Consider the following 25588-nt stretch of genomic DNA (forward strand, 5'->3'; position numbering starts at 1 on the left):
TTTTTAAATGAGAGATTTTTGTAGAAAAATAAGGCTGCAGAGGTAGCTTAGTGGTCAAGAACATTTGTTGCTTTTGCAGAGGACCCAAGTTCAAGTCCTAGCTCCCACATGGTGGTTCACAACTTTTCCTAATCTCAGTACCATGGTCTCCTTTGCCTTTTTTTGATCTCTAAGTACACATGTGATACACACATGCAGGCAAAACACACACAAAATGAGTACATCTTTTTTTTTTTTAAAAAAAGATAAATAAATAAAAGTGAGTGATTTCACAGAAGATCTTTGTCTTATGATGCTGGGTTCTTATTCCTGTTAGCCATGAATGCCACCCAGTTTGGTGATGTTTGAATTATAGAGGACATTTGAGATGATGAGCCTTTTCTGTTATATGCATGAAACAGTAAGCTAAGAAAAAGTTAGTGTATCATTATTTTTATATTAATGTCTCTGCCATTTTAAACAAGATTCCAAACGGCTTTAACATATATTGTCATGTCTGTGACACAGTTACAGTGGCTTCCTCTCATTGTGGGTGAGCACTCTGAATGCAGAGTACCCTTTAGGAATAATGTGTGGCCCTATAGTGTGTACTATGAGGCCAGTGTGGAGTGTCAGGTTCTACTGTGGCCACATTGTCAAGGGAAGGCCTGGGCAGGTTTTCTGAGAGGAAGAATAGTATGTTTAGAGCCAAGGTAATGGTGGTTGTTGTAGAAAGTTTTAATCCCACTCCAGGGTTTCTACCCAGCCTTGATTATTTAGTTTGGTGGCCTGGCAAACTGCAGTCCCCACAGCGTCTTAATGTCTCTTGTGACTCTGTTTTTCTTTAGTTTTTGTGCCTTCAGGCCTCCAATTTTGAACTGACAGCAGTTGATGACATTGGCTAAGCCGGGGCAGGTTCTCGGGCTAAGCTGTGGGTCTTTGGTTGGAGGGGATATAATGCAGTTACTGAGGTTGCTGTTGGAAGGCCTTTTCTCTTCTCTCTGATGAGGAGAGTGGAGCTTTCGCATTACAGGTGGTAGTATTCCTGTCAGAACCTGCCTCTTGTCCTTGTCCTGGTGGTCAGTTGCCTTGCTCTGTGCTTGGCACTCAGACATTTGAGACAATGCTTCAGATTCACCAAATAGTAAACTTTCTGACACACTCCTCAAGTCCCTGTTCACAGACTCCTGGGGCAGGGCTGGGAAGCTATTTCTGAGGTATTCCCAGGTCTTTCTTCACCTGTCTCTGTTTTTGCCTAGCACAGCTCTGGAGGGAGCAGGGATAAAAGGATCCTCTGGACACCTAATGGATGTGAGAGGAAAAGGAGGTTGGATCATGGTGAGAGGGCACACTTGATCCACACTTGGGACTCAGAGCTCTTACTGGCTTCTGAATCTTCTAATATTAAGAAATTTACCCAAGAGGCTTTAGTTCCTGTTTATCATTTTCCTTACTGGTTGGTTTTAAGATCAGTGTCAAAAAAGTCTGGGCCTAATTTCCGGTCTTAATGCTTTTAAATTAGGTTGGATCAGCTAATCTTCTTTATTTTAATCTTACCAATTTGGAATTAGGACATTTCAAATTTGCCCTGTAAATGTATCCAGACTGAGCCAAGGAAGGAAAACGTTAATGGAAATAAAAAGACATTGATAACTTCACTGTGTGTTCCAGTTCAGACCGAGGAGTTGCAGCTCTGCCTTCGAGAGTCTGTTTCTTTCATGTTTATTTTAATAGACATCAGGCTTTACAGCACTGAAGGTGTTGTGCGAGGGATGCCAAGGTGCATGACATCTCTCTGTGCACTTAGGTCCTAAGTGCTGTTGGAATACTGGAGGCTGTTTTCGCTTTATGTTCTCTCTGGATAAGATGGCTATTACAGCAAATCTAGGAATTCTAGTTCCTCAGATGCCTTGAGCCGTGTCAAGGTTGGGCAGACAGTTGCAGGAAGTGGGGAAGGGCATCAGACATTCAGCAGCTGGCAGGCAGAAGAAAGCCATGTGACCGGATGTGGAGTTCTAGGTTGAGCAGTAGGGAAAGAGAGAAGGGCACCTGCAGCTTCGAGCTGTGAGGTAGAACATGGGCTGGGCTCTGTGAACCAGGAGTTGTCAAGCCATTCTTCCTGGGGATTTAAGAGGTCTGTGGGGGTGTGCCTCAGAGATACATGCTGGATGAGTGCACTTACTCACATGGGTGTGTCAGGACCAGTGAGAAGAGGGCAAGAACCCGTGAGTTCCTCTCTTGTTTCAACCAGATATTTGCCCTATTGATCAGTAAAAGTTTGATATGAAATAAAGGAAACCTCCCCCCCCCCCCACACCTCCTGATGAACTTCCAGTATGCCCACTGCAGAGAATAGAGATTTTTAGTCAGGGATTAACCACCTGGTTGGGTAATTTAGAAGGAGGTGCTCAGAGATGTGGAGGAAGGGGGACATGTGGAAGTTGGTAAGGCAGGTTAGGTGTGAAGTCAAGAGACAGGATTGTAAAGAACTCACTGGCCAGGCTGTGGTGGCCACCTGGGAGGAGGCAGAAGGAGAGAGAGGTGATGGAGGAAGCCAGCTGCTTGGCAGTCATCAGGTGGGTCCCTGACGCCTTGCTGAGAGAGTTTTGATCTGTCAGGAGGTTTGGGTAATATAAGGAGGAGCTAGTCACTGGCAAGAAATGATTGGTTGGCTCAAGAGACTGGCCTGTTTGGGATAGAGGAGATGAAGAAAAGACGCAGAAGCTGAGCTGGATTGGAGTGGAGAAGTGTGTACCTGGCTCACATGATCCATTTCCACAGGAAAAGAGTACTCTCACGTGAGGTGTGTGAAGGATGGGTTGGGCATGGCAGAGGTATGGATCCAAAATGATAGTGACAGCCTGAAAATGCCCCAGAGGGAGGGCTGATGTGGTCGAGGTTGATAAATCTCTCACACACCACTATGATGTGGTTTTCCTCTCCATGTTCTCTGCAAGGAACATAGCTAGAACTGTAAGGAGTTAGGAGCTAGAGACTCCCACAGTGAGGAGACATAAGGCCACTTCCCAGTCTTAATTCCTTTTCTTGTCTCTCACTTCCACTGTGAGTAGAGCCCTGTTAGTCTAAGAGTGAATGCTAAGCAAAAATAGGCTGCCTGGATTTGGCTGGGATTCTGGTATTTAAGGGTTTGCTTGGCCTTAGATATCCTTAGCTAGAGTTGGGTTTTCTCTCAGGATGAATACTCAGTCTTCTTTGTGGTTAGTGTCATGAATTTCAGAGAGATGGGATTCCTGAAGCAGTTTGGTAGGCCGAAGCTGTGATTTGCCCAGAATGCATCCAGTTTGTTTGTGTTCCCAGACAAAGAATTCACCGTGCGATTGGAAACAGATAAGAGGCTGCACACAGTGGGTGAGCCGGTGGAGTTCAGATGTATCCTAGAGGCTCAGAACATTCCCGACCGGTACTTTGCTGTCTCCTGGGCCTTCAACAGCTCACTCATTGCCACCATGGGACCTAATGCCGTGCCAGTCCTCAACAGCGAATTTGCCCACCGAGAAGCCAAGGGACAGCTTAAGGTGGCCAAAGAGGGTGATGGTGTCTTCGTGCTGAAGATATATCACCTCCGCCAGGAAGATAGTGGCAAATACAACTGCCGGGTGACGGAGCGGGAGAAGACTGTCACCGGCGAGTTCATCGACAAGGAAAGCAAGCGGCCCAAGAACATCCCCATCGTCGTTCTCCCACTCAGTAAGTAGAAACACGCCACTTACTAGCTTCTGGTGACATCATGGAGAAGTGGCAGAAAGAATAGCTATAGGCAGAAGGGGCAAATTTTGGGGTAAAGCTGATCAAAGAGGGGCCTCTTTACCTCCTCCAGCCCCAGGACTACAGAGTATCAGGGGCATGTCTTGGACTAGAGATGGTGCCCACACACTTGAGCTCAAGCAGTCTGGTGTAAGACATCAGCCTTGCCGGCTCAGTTAGGAGTAAGACCAGGAAGTCATTTGCACCTTTATGGGAATTAAATCCCAGAAGTGGGCAGAAGCCTGCCATGAAATCTTACTTACAGAGAGCTCATCTTTTAAGGGAGGATTTGGACATCATCAACTGCATTATTAAGAAGGATTTGCCATCTGGGTTTTTCCAGGTATCAGTGTGGGCATTTCCAGGTATCAGTGTGGGCATTTCCAGGTATCAGTGTGGGCATTTCCAGGTATCAGTGTGGGCATTTCCCTAATTGTTTTTTTCTGTACTGAAATTGCATTGTTAAAAGTCAGTGGGTGTACACAGCATTAGGTTCATCCTAATGTGCACACGCAGCAGTCAGTGGATGGGCTCTCTGCCTTCCTGGGATGTGCTTGGAGAGCTTGGACCTCTCGAGATGGTTCCAGGGACTCTGCCTCCATGTGCACTGCAGTGTCTGGATGGGTGGTACCCTTTCCTGGGGACTCCAGAGATGAACAATGTGTGTGCATGCCGTGTTTAAACATCCGTAGTGTTGAGATGCTCTTATTAATCTTCTTTCTCTCACAGTTCTGTTTTTAGCAGAAAGTTAATCAAAACTCACAATGCTCTGATTTTAAGCAAGATGGTCCAGTTTCAGAACTAACCTTTAACCTTTTCTTAGCTCCCAGGACTGTTCCTCCTCTTATAATGGTTTATAACCTTATCATGGTTTCTTTACATTTTTATTTACACATTTATGCATTTGAAATGTTTCTCTGTTGTGTGAAGTCTAAAATAGAAGAGGCTTGTTTTCTATCATACTTAACTATATTTTGAGCGTACACACACACACACACACACACACACACACACACACACACGTAACCTTGAACTCTTTCTTGTGCTTTCCTCGCAATGCATGGTGCTTTGCTTAGAGTAGGTGCTTGCTAAATGTCTGTATAGTTGAAACTATTGGATTGAATGCCCATACTCCTTATACTGTTTTCCTCTGCCTGCCGCAATCACAGACTCTACACTTTGAAACTAATTCCTCATTGTTTCTTAAGGATGGCATGAAGGGCAGCCACACTGTTTGCTTCCTGTAGCTTTTGTACTAAAAGATTTCCCCCAGCCCTTCTGAGAACTTGTTTGATGATCTGTGGCCTGCTATATTGCTTTTCCAGCAGATAACTGGGTAGTTAAAGTCCCCCAGCAGCACCAGATCCTGCCCCAAGGCCACTTGGGTAAGTCTACTGAAGAACCACAATCAATGGTAATGGTGATAACGCCCTGGATTCTAATGGCACCTTTCCTCCTAAGAGCCAAAAGTGCTTCTGCATATGTGATCTCTCTGCTCTCAATCCTGCAAGCGTGTATAAGCCAGCGCTGCATCCGTCTTGTGAATGGAGCCGTCAGAGCACACGCAAGGAAGTGTCTGGTCCGGTGTTTCAGTTTGTGGTTGAGCTTGCATCTGCATTAGGAACATTCGCTCTAACTTTGAACCTGCTGCTCTGTGCTTAGCCCATGCCCCGCCAGCAGCCTACTGGTTGGAAGTTTCATTTGTGAACACACGCTCAGATTTTCATTAGTTCTAGTCTTCACACAGTCTGGAGGATATTAACTTGTAGGCTATTTTTTATAAGCCTGGGGACCTGTGTGGTTACAGTGGGCTACACAGCACCAGATCTGTGTTTCTCCATGTTTCGGCTGCCAGAGGGCTTCTCTCCTATATAGGTTTTCTCCAGATAGCCATCTAGCATGTCCGTAAGAGTCTGCTAAGGGGACAGGAGGGCAATGACTGATGTCCTACAGGCCATATGATGTCTACATACTCCTCTGTATGAGACAGACAAAAAGGTTTACTTCCTTGATGCTGAAATTGTCTTTCATGTAAAGTGTGTGTACAGAGCATGCGGAAGCCTTTGGTTCAGCCCTCAGTACTGCTCCGCCTTCCCGTCTCTTCCCCTCAGTGACACGACCCTAAGGAGGCACCAGCAGGATCTCAACTTTGCACATGATAAATTGAGGTTTGGGGAGAAAGACTACCAAAACACCGCCACAGTCAGGAGGCAGTACAGCCAAGCTCCGAACCATTCCTGCTGTGGGCAGTGGCTCTACAAGAGCCTTGTCCTGGGCAGGCTGTCCTGAAGATTGCTGTTTCCACCTTGTCCAGATCCCCTTCCTGTGAAACAAACACAGCGTACTCTCTGACAAAGGCTAGGTGCTAAGGCCTTGTGCTCCTCTTTCCTGTTTCTGCCTGTGGGGGAAATGAAAGGGAAGAAGAATAAAGTAGATCCATACGCTGCAGTAATCGGGTGTGCTTCTTGATCTGGGGTTTGACTTAATCAATTGTGAATGGTGCCTAGAAAATTGGATCCAAATTGATTATGACACTATGTATTGTGTTAATTCTTATGAGCTCGTTGAACTCAATATAGGTAATTATACAGAATAACATATGCATAATTAAGAAAGTGTTAGCCATGCTGTTTATGAAAACAGAACTATCCCTCAGTATGGTAAAAATCAATCATGACTGTGGGTACCACATTTTACAAACATACTGTGTGCTGCATAATCTGTATGCATTGTCTCCTTTGCTGTTTAATCTTTTGTGGGTTAAAAATAGCATCTTACAGAAGAAAAAGCTGAGGCTTGTAGAGTTTAAATCATCCCCTCAACTGAGATCAGCGATCCAAAGGAGTGGCAAAGGCTAGACTCAGCTAGGGAGGGAGAGTTCTTATCCCCACCTTTGTCTGGCCGACCCTCAGGGTAGAGAGCCGTGGTGCCCCCAGGCTGAGTGGCTCTAACAGGAGAGCAGTAGACGGTGAGCCACTGGCCACGGCTCATTTTTCTCTATTCCCGAAAGCATGAGACTTTGCTCTCCACGAGCTCTGCGAGACTAGAGCATCTGTGCCCCATTTCCCACACATATGTACATGCCATCTTCCGAATACTTCCTCACATTCTTTTTCTACTTCCTAATGGCTCCCTGAAGGATTCAAATGGCACACTGAGGATGTATAGAGCTTTTGTCTGACTCTTGTAGCTCCAAGTGGTAAAAAATGGAGGTGCAGTAGGACTTGGGGGTTCCTCATGCTAAAAACTCCAAGACAAAAGCCCTGAGCTGCAGCTGAGCAGATCACCCATGAATATTTTTTTTTTTTTTTTTTGGTCATAAACACTATGGCATTGTGTCATATTCTCCAGGTTCTGATTCACTTTTAGGTCTTAGTACCCCATTATTCTAATCCACTACACGAAGCAAAGAACATTCTAGGATGCCAGGTCTAGGGAGCAGTGCCCCGTTCCAACCAGCCAGACCTCACAACAGCAAGTTGTGTTTCAAAACGAATCAGAGTGTTTTGAGTCCTTTGAGCTTCACTGTCAGGATCACGGGATTTGGTTTGCACCCTTCTCCCCGAGTCATCCGTGAGGAGGGCGCACATGGAGACCGTAAACCCCCAGCGTGGCATTCTCTCTTCTCCCCAGAGAGCAGCATCTCCGTGGAGGTGGCCAGCAATGCCAGTGTCATCCTTGAGGGTGAAGACCTGCACTTCTCCTGTACTGTCCGCACGGTGGGCAGGTTGCAGGCCCGCTTCTCTGTCATCTGGCAGCTTGTGGACAGGCAGAACCGCCGCAGCAATGTCATGTGGCTGGACCGGGACGGCACCGTGCAGCCGGGCTCATCATACTGGGAGCGCAGCAGCTTCGGAGGCATCCAGATGGAGCAGGTGCAGCCCAACTCCTTCAGCCTGGGCATCTTCAACAGCAGGAAGGAAGATGAGGGCCAGTACGAGTGCCATGTGACAGAGTGGGTGCGGGCCGTGGATGGAGAGTGGCAGATCGTGGGAGAGCGCCGCGCCAGCACCCTGGTCTCCATCACGGCCCTGGGTGAGTGAGCAATAGGACCGTAGAAGGTGCTTTATTGTCACACTCCTTCCAGTCTCACTGCTGTTGGAGGGTCTGTGGGGGAGACACCAGTGACTAGAGTGCTTATATGAGGATCTAGACATGAGGTTCACCGGACCCGAGTACACTCTTGAGTAGGCTTGGCCCCATGCCTGTAATCCCAGCCTCAGAAGCAGATACGGGATCTTTAGAGCAAGCTAGCTACCAAGACCACACTAGTGAGCTCTGGGTTTGATTGAAAGACTGTGTCGTAGCTGATATGGTGAAAGAGTGATTGAGGACGGCTCCTGATGGCAGTCATGAGCCTGTGCATGCATATATATATGTGTGTGTGTGTGCACATGCAACCAGACACATAAAAACACATATACACATAAAAGGCAAATGAATTCTGATCGGAGATAATGGTATCTTCCGGAGGGTTTCACTGAAGGGACTCTGTGGTAGTATGGGCAGGGTTGAGGGAACTGACAGAAGATGGTGGGCCACGGGGGACTAGTGACATTGGTGGGCTGTTACCACCCCTGGGGTTGGCTGTGTCAAGATTCTAGACAGATTGGTACCACCAACCAGCAGGAGGAGCATGTCTGGGACAAAATTGGCCTAGAGAGGGGAGTGACTGGGTACAGGGACAAGTATCTCCTGTTCACAGAGTGTGTTGCCCAGAAGCTCACAGCTCAGCACCCCAAAAGTGTGGCTGAACGGGGTGGAGACCCCATTGCCAATGGTACAGTATTTGGGCCATGCCTTCCAGAGTCGTAGCTCTCAGATCAGTTGTTCCATTTAGGCCTATGTTTTTATCTCCTTCTCTGTAAAGCCCCCACTTAAGAAAATCATTTCCTCATTTGCCAGGGAATGAAGATATCTTGAGGTTTGCTGAAACCAAGTAACGTTAGATTTGCTTCTCACAGGCGATCTAAAGAGGTTTCCGCTCGTGTTATCTGCCCGATGCAATCAGTCCATTGGATTTTAAAAGACCGGCCTGCTACTTTGCTGGGAAGATAACTTACTATGGCAGGCCTTCTGTTTGTCAGAAAGCTTTGTCAGTCTCTATTTGCCCAGACTGTGTTACCACTTTCCCTCAGGTGGGGCTGGTGGTGCTGTCAAATACTAATAAAGATGGCAGCCCAGGGTGGATCTGCCCAAGACCATGCCCACATTCCCCCTTCCTAGACTGGGCTTGTATTTGCTTACTTCTCAAACGTCTCTTCTCAATTGCATGGTGATAAAAACATTATCTATGTGCTGTTTAACCCCCACCCCATGCCAGGGCTTCCCTCCAACTGCTTCTCAAAGGGGGAAGTCGCATGCCGCTGTTATGGGACCCCCTTGAGCTATTCAGGGTAACAAGGTGTCTCCCCACGAAAGGCATTGAGTAAAAACAGAGAAAAACAAACATGCAAACAGTAAGAAAACAAGAAGCTGCTCCAGGCCCCTGGCATTCTGTTATGGTGCCCATTGGTTAGACTGGCTCGCTGTCTAGGACTTGGAATGGACATAGTGTAGTGTAAACCCAGATGTAGCCTCTGTGTCCTCTCCCACTTCATTGGGGTTATATCTGCTGCCCGAAAGCTTCCTACCAAAGAAAGGGCTTGCCTTCTGTAGTCATTAGGTAGCTCAGATTCCGGTTTCTAGAAACCCCCTCCAGTTTCGATCATGGTCCCTGTGCCTATGCTTGGCACGGCTGTGAACCCAGGCAGGGGAGCTTGGGAGATGGCTCTGGGATCTGCTGCATATGGTTTGTCCCCATCCTGGGAGGTTAGGGGTATCCAGGGAAGGGTGAGTCAGGGTTGTTTCCCTAGAAGTAATTTTACGGTTTCAGGTTATCTGTCCTTGGGGTATTCTTAAATTCACCGCATATCTGGCAGCTCCCACAGCCAGGACGTGCTGAGTAGTACTCCTCTGGGATCCTGAGGCCAGCTCTGCTCACCTGACCCCCTCTCTGTTTCCTCTAGAGCTAGGGCCAAGGTTGTCTCACTAGTCCTAATCTTTTGCCTAAAGTAAGCAGTAAGCACGAATTTCTAGATTGCTTCTATTAGGTATGGATCCCCTCAGCGGTGACAGATGTGTGGATGAACTAATAGGCCACAGACCACTGTGACTGTGGAGGAAGACCTTGGCCATGTACCCTCTGGTCTGCATCCACTGTCAGGCCTGGGCACCATGGCTTCATATGTAAAGTCAGGAATACCCAGCGCAGGGCCTGTTCCTGGCATCCCTGATCTGTACCAATGCAAGACATGTATACCATACACTCCTGACCATTACAGCCACACAGTGCTGTCCTCTCCTCATTTCTTTTTTTTAAATTGAAGATCCAGAGAGTTCAGCAAAATTTGCCAACTTACTCTCTAAAGACTCCCCAGGGAAATCCAGAAGATTCTGTGCCTTGTGTTTTCCCTGCAGAGTTTAAAGTATTTTGTTCCTTTGTTTCTTAAACAAACTACCTATTTTCTAGACTATATATGATGGACTATTCACCCATTTAACCTTCACTAGAACCCTTTACAGAAAGGAAAACATAGGCAGAGGAGACTTAGAGCATTTGCTTAATACAGTGGTTCTCAACCTGTGAGTCACAACTCCCACAGAGGTCGGGTTTCAGACATTTACATTACGTTTCATAACAGCAGCAAAATTACAGTTATGAAGTAGCAACCAAAAAATTTCATGGTTGGGGACACCACAACACGAGGACCTGTATTAAGGGGTTGCCTCATGAAGAAGGCTGAGAACCACTGGCTTAGTGTCAAAGAGCTAGGAGGTGTCTTGAGAAGGTGATAGCTGCAGAGTTGGTGGTGCCTTTAGCCAGAGTGATGGTTCCTCTGGGCAGGGCCTAGAGTGAGGTGCACATAGATAGGTCTTTAGCCTGATTCTACCATTTGCTATACTTTCTATCAAGCCATTTATTTCTCTGCTCTGCACCCTGCAAAGGGGATAACAAGCCTGCCTGACCTTACAAGTGTTGATTTAGTAAGAGGGGATGAAAGCAAAGCCTCCAACACTAGGTTTGGCAGGTAGCATTCCGCACATACCGGCCACCATTACTTTCATGAGCATAGCCAATGTGCTCATCCACACGGAAGGAGCTATGAATCAGAGGTCAGGAGGCCTCCAAGCCTGTAAGGAATATTCCCATTGAGACTTCAGGACCCTGAGTTTAGGGGTAATGCCTCACCCCACCTCAGGTGTCCATCTACTGAAGACTAGGCATTCCTGTTGCATGTCTCTTAAAACCTATCTGAACCTAGATTTTGTTGGGGAATAGAGGAGAGTCTGTCAGCGTTGCCCACTTACCTATTTCAGGATGCCATGCACTAGAAGACCAGGGACAGGTATCTCTCTGGGTGTTGGATACATGCAGGGAAGGAAATTGGCTTTGGAACTTTTTTTTTCCTCTTAGTTTTGCACAGAATTCTGGGATTTCCAGGAATGATCCTGGCTGTGTGATATGAGTCACTGAGAGAGAGGGTGCTGGTGTCTTTCCCTGGAGAAGGATGCACTGTAAACCCACATGAGGATCTCACGTCTCACTGGGAAGGAATGGGCTGGGTTATTCAGAGGAGCAGCCTGGACCCACTTTGTGTGAAGTCTTAGGAACTATTGAGTTGAACCCCAACACAACACCCAAAGTAATAGCTTATCTGTGGCAAGAAGGCTTAAGAACTGGCCAGCCTATGCTCTGACTGTTAGCTTTGCCTATATTTGATAGCATACTGCCCCAGAAAAGCCAGATGCTGTCTCTGGTTCATGTCTCTGCTCTTCCTACAGAAACGGGCTTTGCTGTCACAGCTATCTCCCGGACACCAGGGGTTACCTACAGCGACTCCTTTGACTTGCAGTGTATCATCAAACCCCACTACCCAGCCAGAGTCCCCGTGTCTGTAACATGGAGGTTTCAGCCAGTGGGCACAGTTGAGTTCCATGACCTGGTGACCTTCACACGAGATGGAGGGGTTCAGTGGGGGGACAAGTCATCCACCTTCCGAACTCGGACTGCCATTGAGAAGGCTGAGTCCAGCAACAATGTCCGCCTGAGCATCAGCCGGGCTAGTGACACAGAGGCAGGCAAGTACCAATGTGTGGCAGAGCTGTGGCGGAGGAATTACAACAATACCTGGACAAGGCTGGCAGAGAGGACTTCCAACCTGCTGGAGATTCGGGTGCTGCAGCCAGGTGGGTACTCAGGCTTCAGGGCTTCTCTGCTGGAGGGCCCAGGTGTGTCTTGCAAGGCATAGAGAGACACATGAGTGTGTGCTTCCGTGGTATGGTAGGCCCGTGAAGATGCATGCTTATGTGATCTAATGAGACACAGGGGTGTATGCGTATACGATGCAACGAGGCATACAAGAATGCATACTTGTGTGATATGAGACATGAGACGTCTGTTCATATGACACAAGATACGAGTGCTTGTTCTTATCTGACACAGCATAATATATGAGAGCATGTTCTTCCAGGATACATGAGCCATGTCTGCTCATGTGACATGGTAAGACATGAACGGTGTATGCTTGCATGACTGGGAGATGTAAGGAAAGAAAGAAAAGTAGATTCTGTTCCCCAGCTCTGAGAAATTCAAATCCCCTACAATCCCTCTGCTTGGTGGATGGTTCACGTCTCGCTGCCTGTGTTTTCTTCCTGCTTGGATATTTTCCTTTCCTTGTTTGCATTCCTGAGTAGGTGGGAGACACTAGGTGGAGAACATTTATAAATGCTCTTAGCATATGACCCCTAAGAACAGGACATTGTCCTACCAACCCCAACACCATCGTTACGCTCAGGAATTCAGCAGTGGTATAGTTTTATTACCCACAATTCCCCATTTGTCCCAGCACTGTTCAATTTCCGTGCGCACCCTCCCACACACACGTCACCAACAACTCCAAGGATACCCACTTAGTGATCACACAGCACTTTGAGTTGTACCTTCCCTTTATACTCTTTTGATCTAGAACAGTCCCCAGTCTCTGTGTGTGTTAACACATTGGCATTAAAAAGTGAGTGGGCCACTCCAACCTTTAAACCCATCTCATAATCCTGGCGGTCACTATGTGCAAGGATTCCTGGTTCCTTGTTTAGATACAGGAACTCATGAGAAAAACACAAACATTGGCATTTACTGAGCTTTGGCCCCCATAGGTAAGATCCACCATTTGATTAGAATTTCACATTCCCCGGAAGAATTAAAGGGTAGCCTTAGGTCATGAGGCTGGTCTTTGGAGGAACCATGGGGGTCAGTCTTTTCTTGCCTCAGATCCTATCCTATGGGCTGAATTCCTTTCTCTTGTGTAAGCCAAGTGGCCCAGAAGGTGCTCATTTGGGGTTCACTCTGCAGCAGAGGTTTGAGGCCTGGTTTGAGGAGTAACTTGGACTTTCCGTCTGTCCTGGTGGCTGGCTGCTTTGGATGGAGCAGAGCCCAGCCTTGGGTCCTGCCCCCCTCTGGTTGCTCAGCCCACGCCCAGTACAGCCAGTGGTGATTACACCTTACAGAGAGTTTTGGTTTTTTGTTTTGCCCTGTCTTTCTGACCCACCCACTTTGCAAAGATGCTTTGAGCACGCTTCCTCCCGTAACTGCTATGATTGTGCCCAGCCTGGTCACTTCCGAGAGCCACAGACAGGGAAGTTCTCAGGAATGTCTGAGTTCATCCTTCCCCTTGCCTGACCCTGTCACAGAAGCCTCTTCTGTACCACATTTGGAACAAATGGGATTTAAAAATGTTGAGACTCTATCTGGCCAATTAGAGCCGAATTGGGCCAACAGGATGCTGGAGAAGAGGCTGTTCTTAAGTGGTGTTAGGGTTAATGGGGGGTTAAGCAGAGACCCCCATTTGATGTCAGCACTTGGGGAAGATGTGGCTTCCGCCCACTGCCTTCTGGAGTAGTTCCTCGTGATGGTAACTGTATTTCTGTTGTCTATCACTCAAGGTCAGTGTTTGAGCAGCAGTACCTGTCACATGGTTTTACAGTGACCCCCAGACCTTGCTTGTCATTGCCCTGCTGCTGAATAAGCTCCTACTGTTTGCTTGTTTCTGTTACTACTCAGAATCTAAGATTGGAGCCCTGAAGCACACATGCACAGCTAGTTCAGTAAGGTGCTCGTTGTTTGGATTCTGATTCAAACTTATGGTGACACTGTGAGGCACTGTAAGCCTTGACAAAGGCAAGTTAAGTGGCAGAGCCCAGCCCGGGGTGGAGCCCAGATTCCTTTGATTCCACCTCTGCCCTTCCCATCATCTTACTGACTTTCCTACTACAGAGTTGGGGCCGTCTGACTGCCTCATGCTCATGGATTAGAGGGGTCTAGGGAGGAGCAGGTCCCACTCTGCAAACTTGGACTGCCATTAAGAAGGCTGTATCCAGCAACAGCATCTGCCTGAGTGTCCACCTGGCTCTGAGACTGAAGTGAACTCGGGTAGAGGGTAGACAGCACCAGGGACTTCTGAGCATCTGCCACTGCCTTCAGGAGGCTGCTGGGCCTGCTTGCAAATGATCATCACACCGGGGCTTGTTGGCTGTTGACTTTCTCTCATTGAAGAAGGGGGAGGTGTCAGGAAGGGTCATGGAACCCTTACCTGAGTATCCTGACACCTCTTCCAACTAGTTGTATTACAGTTCTGCATTAATTTTAAGTGATTTGTGAACAGGGTAGAGGATATATGTAGCCAAAAGACTTAGGAGAGTGAACTCCGTTTACACAGCTGTGGTAAACCCACCATCCCTGCTAAGTGCAGATCTCCCCGTGTCGCTGCTGTAAGGTCATGCTCCTGTTATTGGCCTCTTGCCTATTGCTCTACCAGTAAGCCAGGTAAGGTCATTGGTTCTTCCAGGCAAACTTGGGTAGAATTGAATTCCCGTTTGTTATTGGGACATTAAGGGGGTGAGATGTTGCCTTGTTTTTCCTATGGCGAGAGTCCTGGCAGGAGCTGGCAGCCTGACATTTCCCTTGGAGACTGGGAAGAGCAAAGGAAAGTTGTGTGACTCCCAGCATGGCTGAGGAGTGAGGGAGAGTGCACCCCCTAAGTGTTACTGTCTTGTGCTAAGGATTTATGCACTCATAACTGAATACTTTCCAAAAGTTTTCTCTAGAATGCATGGGCTAGCACAGGTGCTTTCATCTGGGGGAAAGAAGCCTGAGTGCTGGAGACGTTTTGGGGTACTTGGTGTGTGTTATCTCCCTGAGTCTTTGCAGTAACCCAGGTAGAAGGAGCGTAGCTTCCTCTGATGAGTGAACAGTCAAACAGTGCCCCCCAACTCTGCCACCCTCAGCAGTGAGTGGGAGATTGGAATTCGAACCCAGGCATGCTTTAATGAAATGTTCTGGTTGTGGAAAGACTGTGACCCCCCCTGCCTTTTTTGAAACCGTGTAATCTCATTTATTCCTTCTGCATTCGAACCAAGACGTCCTTTATGGAACATATTTTTCCTTGCATGTCCCTGGTGTGCCAGAGCCTCAGCTGTGGTAGGATTTAAAATAACAGTAGCAATGTGTGGCTGTCTGCATTGTGAACACCTCACTTCTGATAACTTAACTTGATTTTTCCTTAATCCATGCAGGGTCAATGGGTATGTGGGTGCCTGACGCAGCCTACAGATAAGGACGCTGCCACCCAGGGTGAATAAGTTGCCTGGTGATTCATGATGAGTGGCAGAGCCAGGACTCAAGTCTAAACAGGCAGTCTGTCTGGCCCAGAGCTAAATTTTTAATTTTATCATATACTTTGTAGACGGTGAGCCAAATTTTTACTGACTTATGCTTTCTTCTCCTGCTGGCAGCCTATGGCACAATGTGCTCATGCATACGTACATGTGTGCATGTGTGTGTGTGTGTGTGTGTGTGTGTGTGTGTGTGAGGGGGGTAGGGAGAGAGGGAAAGAGAGAAACACAGGAAATGCAGGACTTGATGTACAAACAAGCATTGTACTCCCAGGGTACCCAGCACCGGGCACTTTCCTTGTGTGTCCGCTCTGGTTTGTCATCTGGATTCCCTGGGTCTTTGGTTTGTAGCATTAGGGACACAAAACATTTGGGTATCATTCATTGAGACATTTGTTGTTAAAGGCAGCACCAAATCTCTACCTCGGTCAGGTTCCTTTATTTCTTCTAACTTCTGCCACAAGGTGGCTCTAGGATCAGGGAAAACCGGGGCTGGCCTGCTTCCCCCCATCCCTGTGGAGCCTGCCTCTCCAAGCCTGGTTTAGCATCTTCCAAAGAGATGCCTTCTGCCCCTCAGGAATATCTTAGTGAATGTTCTTATCTGAGGAGAATGAACAAGGAACCCAGGCACCGGTGACTAACTCAGTCTGTTTATCATCGGATTCCACTGCCTCAAAGGCCTTTGTCCCATATTCTGGGTGGTCTGTACCCTGATTACTTCCTGCTGATCACTTCATCGAGCTCTCTGGTTAGCTGGTGTGGACACCTTGCTGTGGGGAAGTGACTTGCTGTGGATTTATCATTGGCTGCTTCCAGTCCACAGGCTTGCTACGGATCCTGTGATCCCCAAGGCAATCGATCAATTGATCGATCCATAGTTAGCCTCCCTTTCTGTCCTTGCTTTAGTCTAGTCTTATCCATTTGATTCAATACTGTGACCCTCATGGGGCACTGAGGCAAGACACGACCAGCTCAGTGTGCCCCATTCTCGTTTAGATTTTTCTTTCTTTCTTTTAGTTGTGAAGCATCATCTCGCTTCCTTCTGATTTTCTTCAGTTCCAAAAACACCCTCCAATTTCATGTGGCTAAATACAGAAGCAATAAGGGAAATGTCAGCACTCACTTTGCAAATGTTTATAGCCATCCCTTGGTCTAGCTATTAAACATTGTGCATTAAAATTGACAAAGCAATAAACAAGCCTCCAGGCGGACAGCGTCCGGTGGTAGATGGCTGTTTGTCAGTGGGTGTATTCTGCTGGGATCAGACTGATGGGCAGTCAGATGAATATTTAATGCCCTCTGCATGTTTCCAAATCTGACTCCTTCATGTTCTCTGCTGACCTGGCAGATTGGGCTAGCCGAGAGTCCAGGGTATGTGAACACGGGCTGTCCTGACCACGGAAGTAGCCCTGCATTCTCCCTGGACAGCCTGGGTTCGCCTCCTTCCAATCCCAGCAGCTTCTACCTGCCTGGTGTCTATGCGGGACAGAGCAAGCCTGAGTGTAAGGGCCTCGAGAGACAGTCTCATCCCTGCATCTATGTTTCAGCCTTGTTGCCATGGTGGCAGCAGGTGTCTGTCTGATGTCAGTGACTGGTGGCAGTCAGTGAAGGTCAATGCTCTGTCTGTAGACAGTTTGGGCAGGGTGTGCCTGGCTTCTCCCAATTTGCTGTTTTATGTCCCAACCCTTGCTGCTTTCCCTTCGCCTACTTGCCTGTGCCTCTGTGGGCATGTTTGAGCACCTGCTAGCACTGCAGGTGTGGGTGTGTCACACAGGACTTCAGTGTGGACTGCGGATGGGAACAGGGTTAGACCTTCCAGAATGGAGGTTGCGCCAGCACCAGGAATGGATGTATGGGAGCCGAGAAGGCCACAGTTCATTCTTGTTAAAGGTGAGGGTGAGCCACGTGTCCTGGTGGGAGTTCCAGTCCACCAGACCACTGGCTCTGTGACTGAGGAAGAATCCTTGTAAAATTGGGAGTAGTGTTTACTTGATAGGACCGGTGAGGAGAGCATAGTTAGTATTTGTAAAGAGCTTATGGTAGAGGATAACCTGGGATGAGAGTTTGTCACATCAGTGCACCCTAACCTGGGGAACTGAGACTTTGGTCATGTGTAGGTAATATGCCACTTTTAAAAGAGTTTCTTTCTATTTTTAACCATGTGTGTATGTCTGTGTGTGCGCACATAGGAATGCAGGTACTTGGAAAGTCTAGAGGATGGCGTCAAGTCTCCTGGAACTGGGGTTCCAGGTGGTTATGAGCTGCCTAATCTGAGCTGGGAACGGAACATCTCTGCGAGCAGTTTCCACTCTTGAGTGCTAAGCTGCCTCTCCAGCCCTCGTGCCCTCCTTTAAAATGACAGATTAAATGACAGTGTGTCTTTGCTAACCTGAAATTAAATAAAATTTGATACAGCATCTCTAGTCATAATTTTTAGACATCATCAGCTCCCCCAAGCCCCTGTGGCGCTTTTTGTTTGTTTTTGTTTGGTTTCGTTGGCCTCAAACCCACAATCCTCCTGCCTCAGACTCCAAAGTTCTAGAATTATAGGTGTGTGCCACCATACCTATCTAGGAGAAATGGATGTATAAACAAGGTTTTTGTAGCAAATGCATCCTTCCATATGATAACTTGAAGACAGGTGCAATTATGGCCAAAGGGACTGTGACTACTGCCCTAGCCGTAGAGTGACAGCCATTACAAAGCATGACTGAAGAAGATAAAGAAGAGGTCTCTCCTGGTTGACCCTATATATTAAAAACATGAAGAAGAGGAGAAAAAAGAGAGCGCTGTATGTACTAGAAAAGGAAAGTAGGCTCCAGGCTCAAAGGCAGAATTCTCATGAATGTCATTTGAAAATCACACAGGACACAGGACCGAGCTTTGCTGGAGAGAATTTGAGACATTAAATATCTCCCATTCCCTAAACCAATGTAAAAACCAAAAGACCTTCTGCCTCCAGATTCCTGTGTTGAGGTGGGATTGTATGTGGTAATGGGGAAGGGGACAGGGGGGAGTTGTTCCTGGGGGACAGGCCTGGGGGCGGGGCGTGTGAATGGGCCCCAGAGGGCTGTCAGGGTGGGGGGTGTCTGCCCTGTAGAGAACTGATGTCCCAAGTTCAGGCTCTCAGCTTGGAAGTGACAACTCTCTTGCTTTCCTTTCAGAGAAGCTGAAATGGAGGCTGGAGACTTGCCTTGAGGCTGAGGTCTGAGGAAGAGCTTATTAGGGACTTGGTAGGTAGGGCACGGTCATGCAGAGAAAGAACAGGAAGCAAGGCACGACAGGGACATGAACACTTCAGGTGCAGTAAGCTCATGAATGACAGGTGCCTTTTCCACTTGCTTCCCAGAGTGTGTGTGCATGTGTGCATTTTGAGTGAGGGCTATCCCCAGAGCTCCCCATTGTCCCCTAGTCTCCAGACTGACCTGATTTCCTTGCACTTGAAGGATCTTATCCACCTCAGCCACTGGCTTCCTCTGTCCCTGCTGTTCCTGTCATATGTTTAGAAAGAGCAGTTTCCCTTCCTTATCGTCATTCTTTCCTGACCTCTCCTCGACTCTCTTTTGCTCTTGCCTTGCTCTCCTGCCAGAATCTGCCACACAGAAGAGCCCGCAGGCTCACAACACCACAGGTTCCTTGGAGTTGCTCTTACCCCACTTCTGACCCAGTACAGTTCTAACTTGCCAGGTTCCTGGGCCATCCTCCAAATCCCATCTGAGAGCCATAGCGGGCAGGGACAAGAACTAGTTCCTCCTTCAGTCTTAGCCACTCCCCTTTCTGACACCATCCGCCACGCCTGACCACTGGCTCCTGCCCATGAGTACACAGGGAATTTGGCCCTGTTGCATGCTGTGGTTGATCTCTTCTTTTTCTTCTTCACCTGTAGGACCTCAGCTCATTCATTTCTCAGAGCCCTGCTCAGGGATCACAACTTTGTGCTAGGTTCTCTCTCTTTCATCACAGTCAGAATTAATGACCCCTCTTTTCAAAGATTAATTGGCTCTTTAATTCAATCACCTATTAGTTAATGTGATTAGCAATGATTGGGTCATAGTTCTTTTGCCCAGGCATTTGCACAAAGAGGAGTCCTTTTAAAATGGCTTTTGATGTGAGGCAGTTATGGTCGGGTTTAAGGAGAATCATTTACTGCAGGAGTAAGTGCCTTCTGCATGGGCAGTGCACACAGAAACTGATCCAGAGGAGGGGTGGGTCAGTCTAGGGAAGCAACTGCTGCTCTCCACTGCTGAGTCCTACACGCAGCCCTCTTCTGCCCATAGCGGGGCATCCTTTACCTGGTGGACAGATTCTCTTAGCTTTGATCCAAAGCCTGGGAAGAAAGCTGTCCAGCTACAGGGGGCTTCTGGGAAGGCAGTGTACCGTGTACTGCACGGGCCAGCATTACCATCCAGGCTGCCTGTCCCTGCTCCTGCTGCATTCTCTCTTCTCCTGCTGTGTGAGTGAGGGCACTGACCAAGCCTACCTTCTTTGCATTCGTTGGCTCTCCCAAGTTCACATGCTGAGCAGCCACACTCGGGGTTTCCATGGCTGAAGGCAAGTGTGGATCTCCACGAACCTTGTTCTGTTGGAGATGGTGATGTAGTAGGTCTGAGCATCTGTTTCTGAGAAATCTGCCCAGTGGATCTCATGCTGCTGATCCATAGAGCATGGGATTTTGGGGGGTTGTTTATTAATACTTTGTGTACATAAGTGTTTTGTCTGCATGTATGTCTGTATACTTTGTGTGTGCCTGGTACCAGAAGAGGGTATTGGATACCCTGGACCTGCAGTTACAAACAGTTGTGAGCCTCTATATGGCTGGTGGCAATTGAACTTAGGCCTTCTGGAAGAACAGCCAGTGCTCTTAACCACCGAGCCATTTCTGCTGACCTAGAACTTACTTTGTTCTATTTCATTTGTTTTGTGTATGTGTGGTGTGGAGAAAGTAGGTACTGAGATAGCATACATGTGGCAGTTAGAGGATAACTGTTGGGAGTCAGTTCTCTCCTTCCTTGGGTCCTTGGATTTGAACTTGGGTCTCCAGGCTTGGCAGCAGGCACCGTATCCTCGGAGCCATCTTGATGACCCTGTCTGCAATACCTTTAAAAAGTTCGGGTGGGGTAGGGTGAGGGGAAGCTGTGATTGGGATATAATGTAAATTTAAAAATTAATGAAAAAGCAGTTGTGTAGGGTATAAGCACTCAGGAGGCACAGGCATAGGTCTTGTGAGTTCAAGGCTAGCCCAGACTACAAAGTCCAGGACATCCAGGGATTGTTATAGAGAGAAACCCTGTCTTGAAAAACAAAACAAAACAAAAAGGAAAAAAAGAAAAGAAAAAGAAAAAAGAATTTCGGTTGCCATTATATTTGTCAGGAAGAGCTTTGAGCTTGGGACCAGGAATACAAACCACAGGCAGTGAGGAAAGCTAAGCGTACCTATTGTTTAGGGTACACTCAGCCTCACCCATAACTCCTCCAGAGCTAATGCGTTTGATCTGCAGGCCACTCTGGGTGAATTAGATACACACTGTTGCTGCTCCCATGTGCAGATGAAAAAACACTGGTCCTGGGGGGCTGGGGTGGGGGGCTGGAGTGGGGGACCGAGCTCACACATGCACCTTGCCCAGGGCAATGCAGAGGCGGGCTTGTGACTGCTTCCTAATGAGCTGTGGAGCCTCCTGACTCCTCCTGCCTTCAAGATGTGTCCTCCCTCCCGACCCCTGAGACGTGAGAGGAAATGCAGAGCAGATAGTAAGAGCTGACCTCCTGCCCATCTGTCAGAAATGCACCAAAATTCAAAAGTACCTCTCTCTTAAGCTCCCCAACACTTCATAATATTTTGACATGGGATGGCTAAAAAAAGAGAGCGAGAGAGAAGAAACTGGAAATGCTTTGAAATATTTCTCTTCCTTGGCTTGTGGCTTTTTGACCATGTGATGGAATAGAAGTTGAGTCATAGGATCCTAGTTTAACATATGCAGTTACTATAGCAATTGAGGTTTCCTTAGTAACAGTTGCAAAAATAATCTGGCCCCAATTAATAATACATTTTAAAGCTCTTTCTACTCTACACAGAACAACTGAGTTCATCTGGCCAAATACCAGATAATTCAGGTGGTGTCATCTGGTGATCGAGATCCATTTGGAAGTGGTGAATTGGGTTGGAAAGGGGTGAAAAGGGAACAGGTCGCTCCAGATCTCACAGGAGTTCACTCAGGTTAGCTGACCAGCAGGCCAGTGCCAGTCCGGGCTAGGATTCCCAGTGTGCCCTGAAGGACCTGTGTTTGAAGGATGGGGAAAGTGGAGGAACTGGCTGGTACAAACAGGTGAAACCGGAGCACGGGGCCATGGCTCGTCCTGATGTGTTCTCCATGGCTTAAGGTCTGTGTGTGAATTCTAAGGTCCTCCATGAGGGGAGAGTCTTAGGAACACGAGACAGGTCCTCCGAGATGCTTTTGTAGTAATGGTGCTGGCTCGGGACCCTGCTGTGTCTTCTCACTAAGGCTTTGAGCTTATTCAGAACATTTGTCTGTGTTACTGGACACACAGAGGAGCAGTCTGTGGCTGTCACTCTCCTTCTTTACACATGGGTCTTAGCCCTTGAAGCCTCTAATAAAGCAGGCCAGCTCACTGGCCAGAATCCCAGGGCACCACCAAGGGTCCAGTGGAATACCTGGGTAGTTTCTGCACATTCCAGAGCCTGGACTGCATCCTTAAGGATGCTCAGCAGGGCCTGGAGATGGGAAAGCTCTGGTTGTTCCCTCGTGTGGGACCTGTACCGTACCTGGGTCTTCCTCAGCTGGCGAAGTGGCACAGAATTAAGATGTGGGGGGCGGGGGTCCATTAAGAGAATTGTCTTCTCCTTCTCAGGGTAGTAGGAACACAGGGGCAACGATATATAGAAGATTCTCCAATAATTTCCGATAATCTCCGATAACAAACATACATTTTACTGGGGTTTGGCTTCTTGGCAACTCAAAGATGAACATTTGCTCTGTTCTGTGGAGCTGCCCATCTCTATTATTGCTCTCTGGAGTTGGCCCATCCCCATTGCTTCTAGGCCGCGATGGTGGGAGAGGTACGGCTGGTGCTGGCTCTGCTCTGACCGTCGCTGCCCTCACTACCTCAGGGCCTGTGCCGGCCTCCTAGACTGCCTGCCCCCACATCTTGATATCTGATTGGACACTGAGGGGGCCTTTTCTGGCACTGTGCTAGGCTGTGAGGTGCAGGAGGGAGAAAGCACACTGGCAGCAAGCTCTGTGAGGCTGGGGCTTTCCCACTTTCTGGGTGTCTCCTGAATAGGGCGATGCTTGAAAACATCTGCTGATTGGATGGAAACCTTCATCCCTGTTCCTGGGTGCTTGGGGTCTAGGGGAGAGGAGAGAAGGGGGGGCATCTGGGTGTCAGGAAGAGATTGAGTGGAAAGGAAAGGAGAATCTGGTGGGGAGGGGAGAGAGAAGACTGAACAGTGGGGCAGTGGCCAAGGTTCAGGGTAAAGTGTGTGGGTCAGGGAAGCTGGAGGAGCTGAGGCTAAGTCCTAGGAGATGAGTCAAGACAGTTGAGCTGGGGCCAAGTTCTGAGGGGCTTTGTGCTGGCCAAATGAATTTTTCCTTAGATTCTACAGACAGTTGGGAGCCATTAAATGTTTTAAGCAAGGTCAAGCTCTGGGCAGATTGGTATCTTGGCTGGGTGTGGTCAGTGGCACAGGGGGAGTGGACAAGGGACGGGATGTGACAGATGGGCGGCTGACACGGGGAGGTTTTGGAGGATGCCCATTCATGCTGTTCCCTGCTGGAACAGCCTTCCAGCTTACAAGTGAGCTTGGGACAGGCCCACGCTCCATGTCACTCCTTCTAAGTTGCCCCCTTCCCTTCACAGTGACAAAGCTTCAGGTGAGCAAATCAAAGAGAACCCTCACACTGGTGGAAAACTGGCCAATTCAGCTGAACTGCTCAGTCAAGTCCCAAACCAGCCCGAACTCGCACTTCGCCGTCCTGTGGTATGTTCACAAGCCCTCGGACGCGGATGGCAAGCTCATTCTGAAAACCACGCACAGCTCAGCCTTCGAGTACGGAACCTATGCCGAGGAGGAGGGCCTGCGAGGCCGGCTGCAGTTCGAGAGGCACGTGTCAGGGGGCCTGTTCAGCCTCACTGTGCAGAGAGCTGAGGTCAGCGACAGTGGTAGCTACTACTGCCATGTGGAGGAGTGGCTGCTGAGCCCCAACTATGCCTGGTACAAGCTGGCTGAGGAGGTTTCAGGGCGCACAGAGGTCACTGTGAAGCAGCCAGGTAAGACTAGAAGGTGTGGCCATTGTTGGCCCATGGGTTTCCTGCAAATTCTAGGGCATGGAGAGCTCTGTACCCCTCCAGCCATCCCCCCATACCCCGTATGCACACATGCACGCATGCATGCAGAGATACCATGGGTATGGTTGCAAGTGCATGGGCTGTCAACTCTGGTGCCCTGCAGGCTTTTTACTGGACCTGCTGTGGTCCTGATGCTGATGGGGCTCAGGAGCATCCTCACCTCTCTCATGGGAGCTTCTTCAGTGAGCTTCTGAGGGCAGCTGAGGTCTCCAGGTGCAGGTGACATCCAGAACAACAAGCTGACCTTCAAGCTTCAGTTCTACTGTTGGTGGTCCTGGCTAGACTGTTGGCATCCCTGGCTAGCTTTCTCCCTGGAACTCCAGGCCCCAGAACAATACATGACAAATCTCTGCTCTTGTTAAGTTAACATGGCTTCTGAATTCTTGTAGGGTGGCCTTCAATGCATTGTCCACCCATCTTCCTTCATGTGTCCTCTGTGTATTGTAATCATCTGTGCTTCCTTCAGGGCCATGTGTCTCCATCTTCCTCAGAGAGGCATTCCCACATCACTCTGACTAAAGTAGCATCCTGTCACTGGTTTCTCTTCCCATTGCCTTTACAGAACATAGCCCCGCCCATCCTGTTCATTTACTTATTCATATGTAAACTATTATGAAGCACTTCTTCATGTTTATACTTAGAACCCATTTATCAGCTCACATGTTATTTGTATATTTAAACACAAACACACACTCACAATCACGCTCACACATGCACACTCATTCACACATGCACACATGCATGCACACATACACACAAGCACATGCGCATGCAGATGCTCGCACACATGTTCACACATGGGCACACACACACATACACAGAGAGAGAGGAGGGGAGAGGGAGAGAGGGGGAGGTATATTTGTTGCCTGTCTCTCATACAGATGAAGCTCCTTCAGTGAGTACACAGACTTTGTTTATTCATCAGACTCCCAGCAAAGCCATGGGGCTGGGGATAGAAATCCAGATGTGGCCTGACTCATGCTAGATTCCAGGACACCATTCCCTCCGATTCATTCTGTGTTCTGAGATCCCCTCTGGCCACACGGTGACATTTCCTGATAACCATTTCTCCTGCATAGAGCACTAGGTCCACCTCTGAGAGGCTTCCTGTGGCCGTCACCACGACCGGGGTCCCGACTGCTGCCAGGCCACATTATGAACTCCAGGCTTCTCCCAACTCAACCACATAATCCAGGCAGACCTTGACCTTAAGATCCCCTGCCTCAGCCCCCAAGAAGCTGAGGGTACAGTCTGTGCTGCAGGGATTCTGAGAGCTGAGGGCTGTGGTCTGGGCCACCCATGCTCTCTTGCCTGCTTTGCCTCTGCCTTTCACCCCAGTTTCTCTCCGTTAGTATAGCACTGCTCTGGGTGCTCCGAGCCCACCTCCAAGGTCTCTACTCCCCAGTCTTCTTCCTTTTCTCTTTGCTTTGATGCCAAGAAGCTATTTCTGGGTCCTAAATATATTGGAGGGGTTTCCCTGTCTGAGGCTGCTGTGGACCCAAGTGAGACAGTGCAGAAGGCCGTAAAGACCTGTTGTGAGCGTGGCAGCATCTCTCCCGGGGTGAACTTTAGCACTGAAAACTCACGGGATGCTCACTGTGCCGGCTTTGGCTTTTTCGGTTGACTTTATGGTTTGCATCTCTCTCTCTCTCTCTCTCTCTCTCTCTCTCTCTCTCTCTCTCTCTCTCTCTCTCTCTCTCTTTTGTTCCTTGTTCCTCCTTCCCCTTTTTCTTGATGAGTCTTTGGGGGCAATGGGGGATCTACAATGAAA

General features: G+C 48.4%; 1 protein-coding gene across 3 annotated transcripts in view; it reads left to right on the top strand.

Moving 5' to 3' along the window:
* Positions 1-25588, top strand: part of IGSF3 (immunoglobulin superfamily member 3) — a gene marked incomplete at both ends in the record, with an annotated part of 81924 nt that overhangs the window by 50133 nt on the left and 6203 nt on the right. The window contains 5 exons of one of the 3 annotated variants that reach the window (XM_080915127.1): positions 3298-3687; positions 5070-5129; positions 7378-7779; positions 11569-11973; positions 23329-23739. In XM_080915127.1, coding sequence (XP_080771253.1) covers positions 3298-3687; positions 5070-5129; positions 7378-7779; positions 11569-11973; positions 23329-23739 — 1668 coding nt within the window. The remainder of the gene's footprint in view (positions 1-3297; positions 3688-5069; positions 5130-7377; positions 7780-11568; positions 11974-23328; positions 23740-25588) is intronic. The other 2 variants (XM_080915128.1, XM_080915129.1) reach the window with 2 other exon arrangements.

Source organism: Micromys minutus (assembly GCF_963924665.1).
Source record: "Micromys minutus genome assembly, chromosome: 4".
Classification (NCBI taxonomy): domain Eukaryota; kingdom Metazoa; phylum Chordata; class Mammalia; order Rodentia; family Muridae; genus Micromys; species Micromys minutus.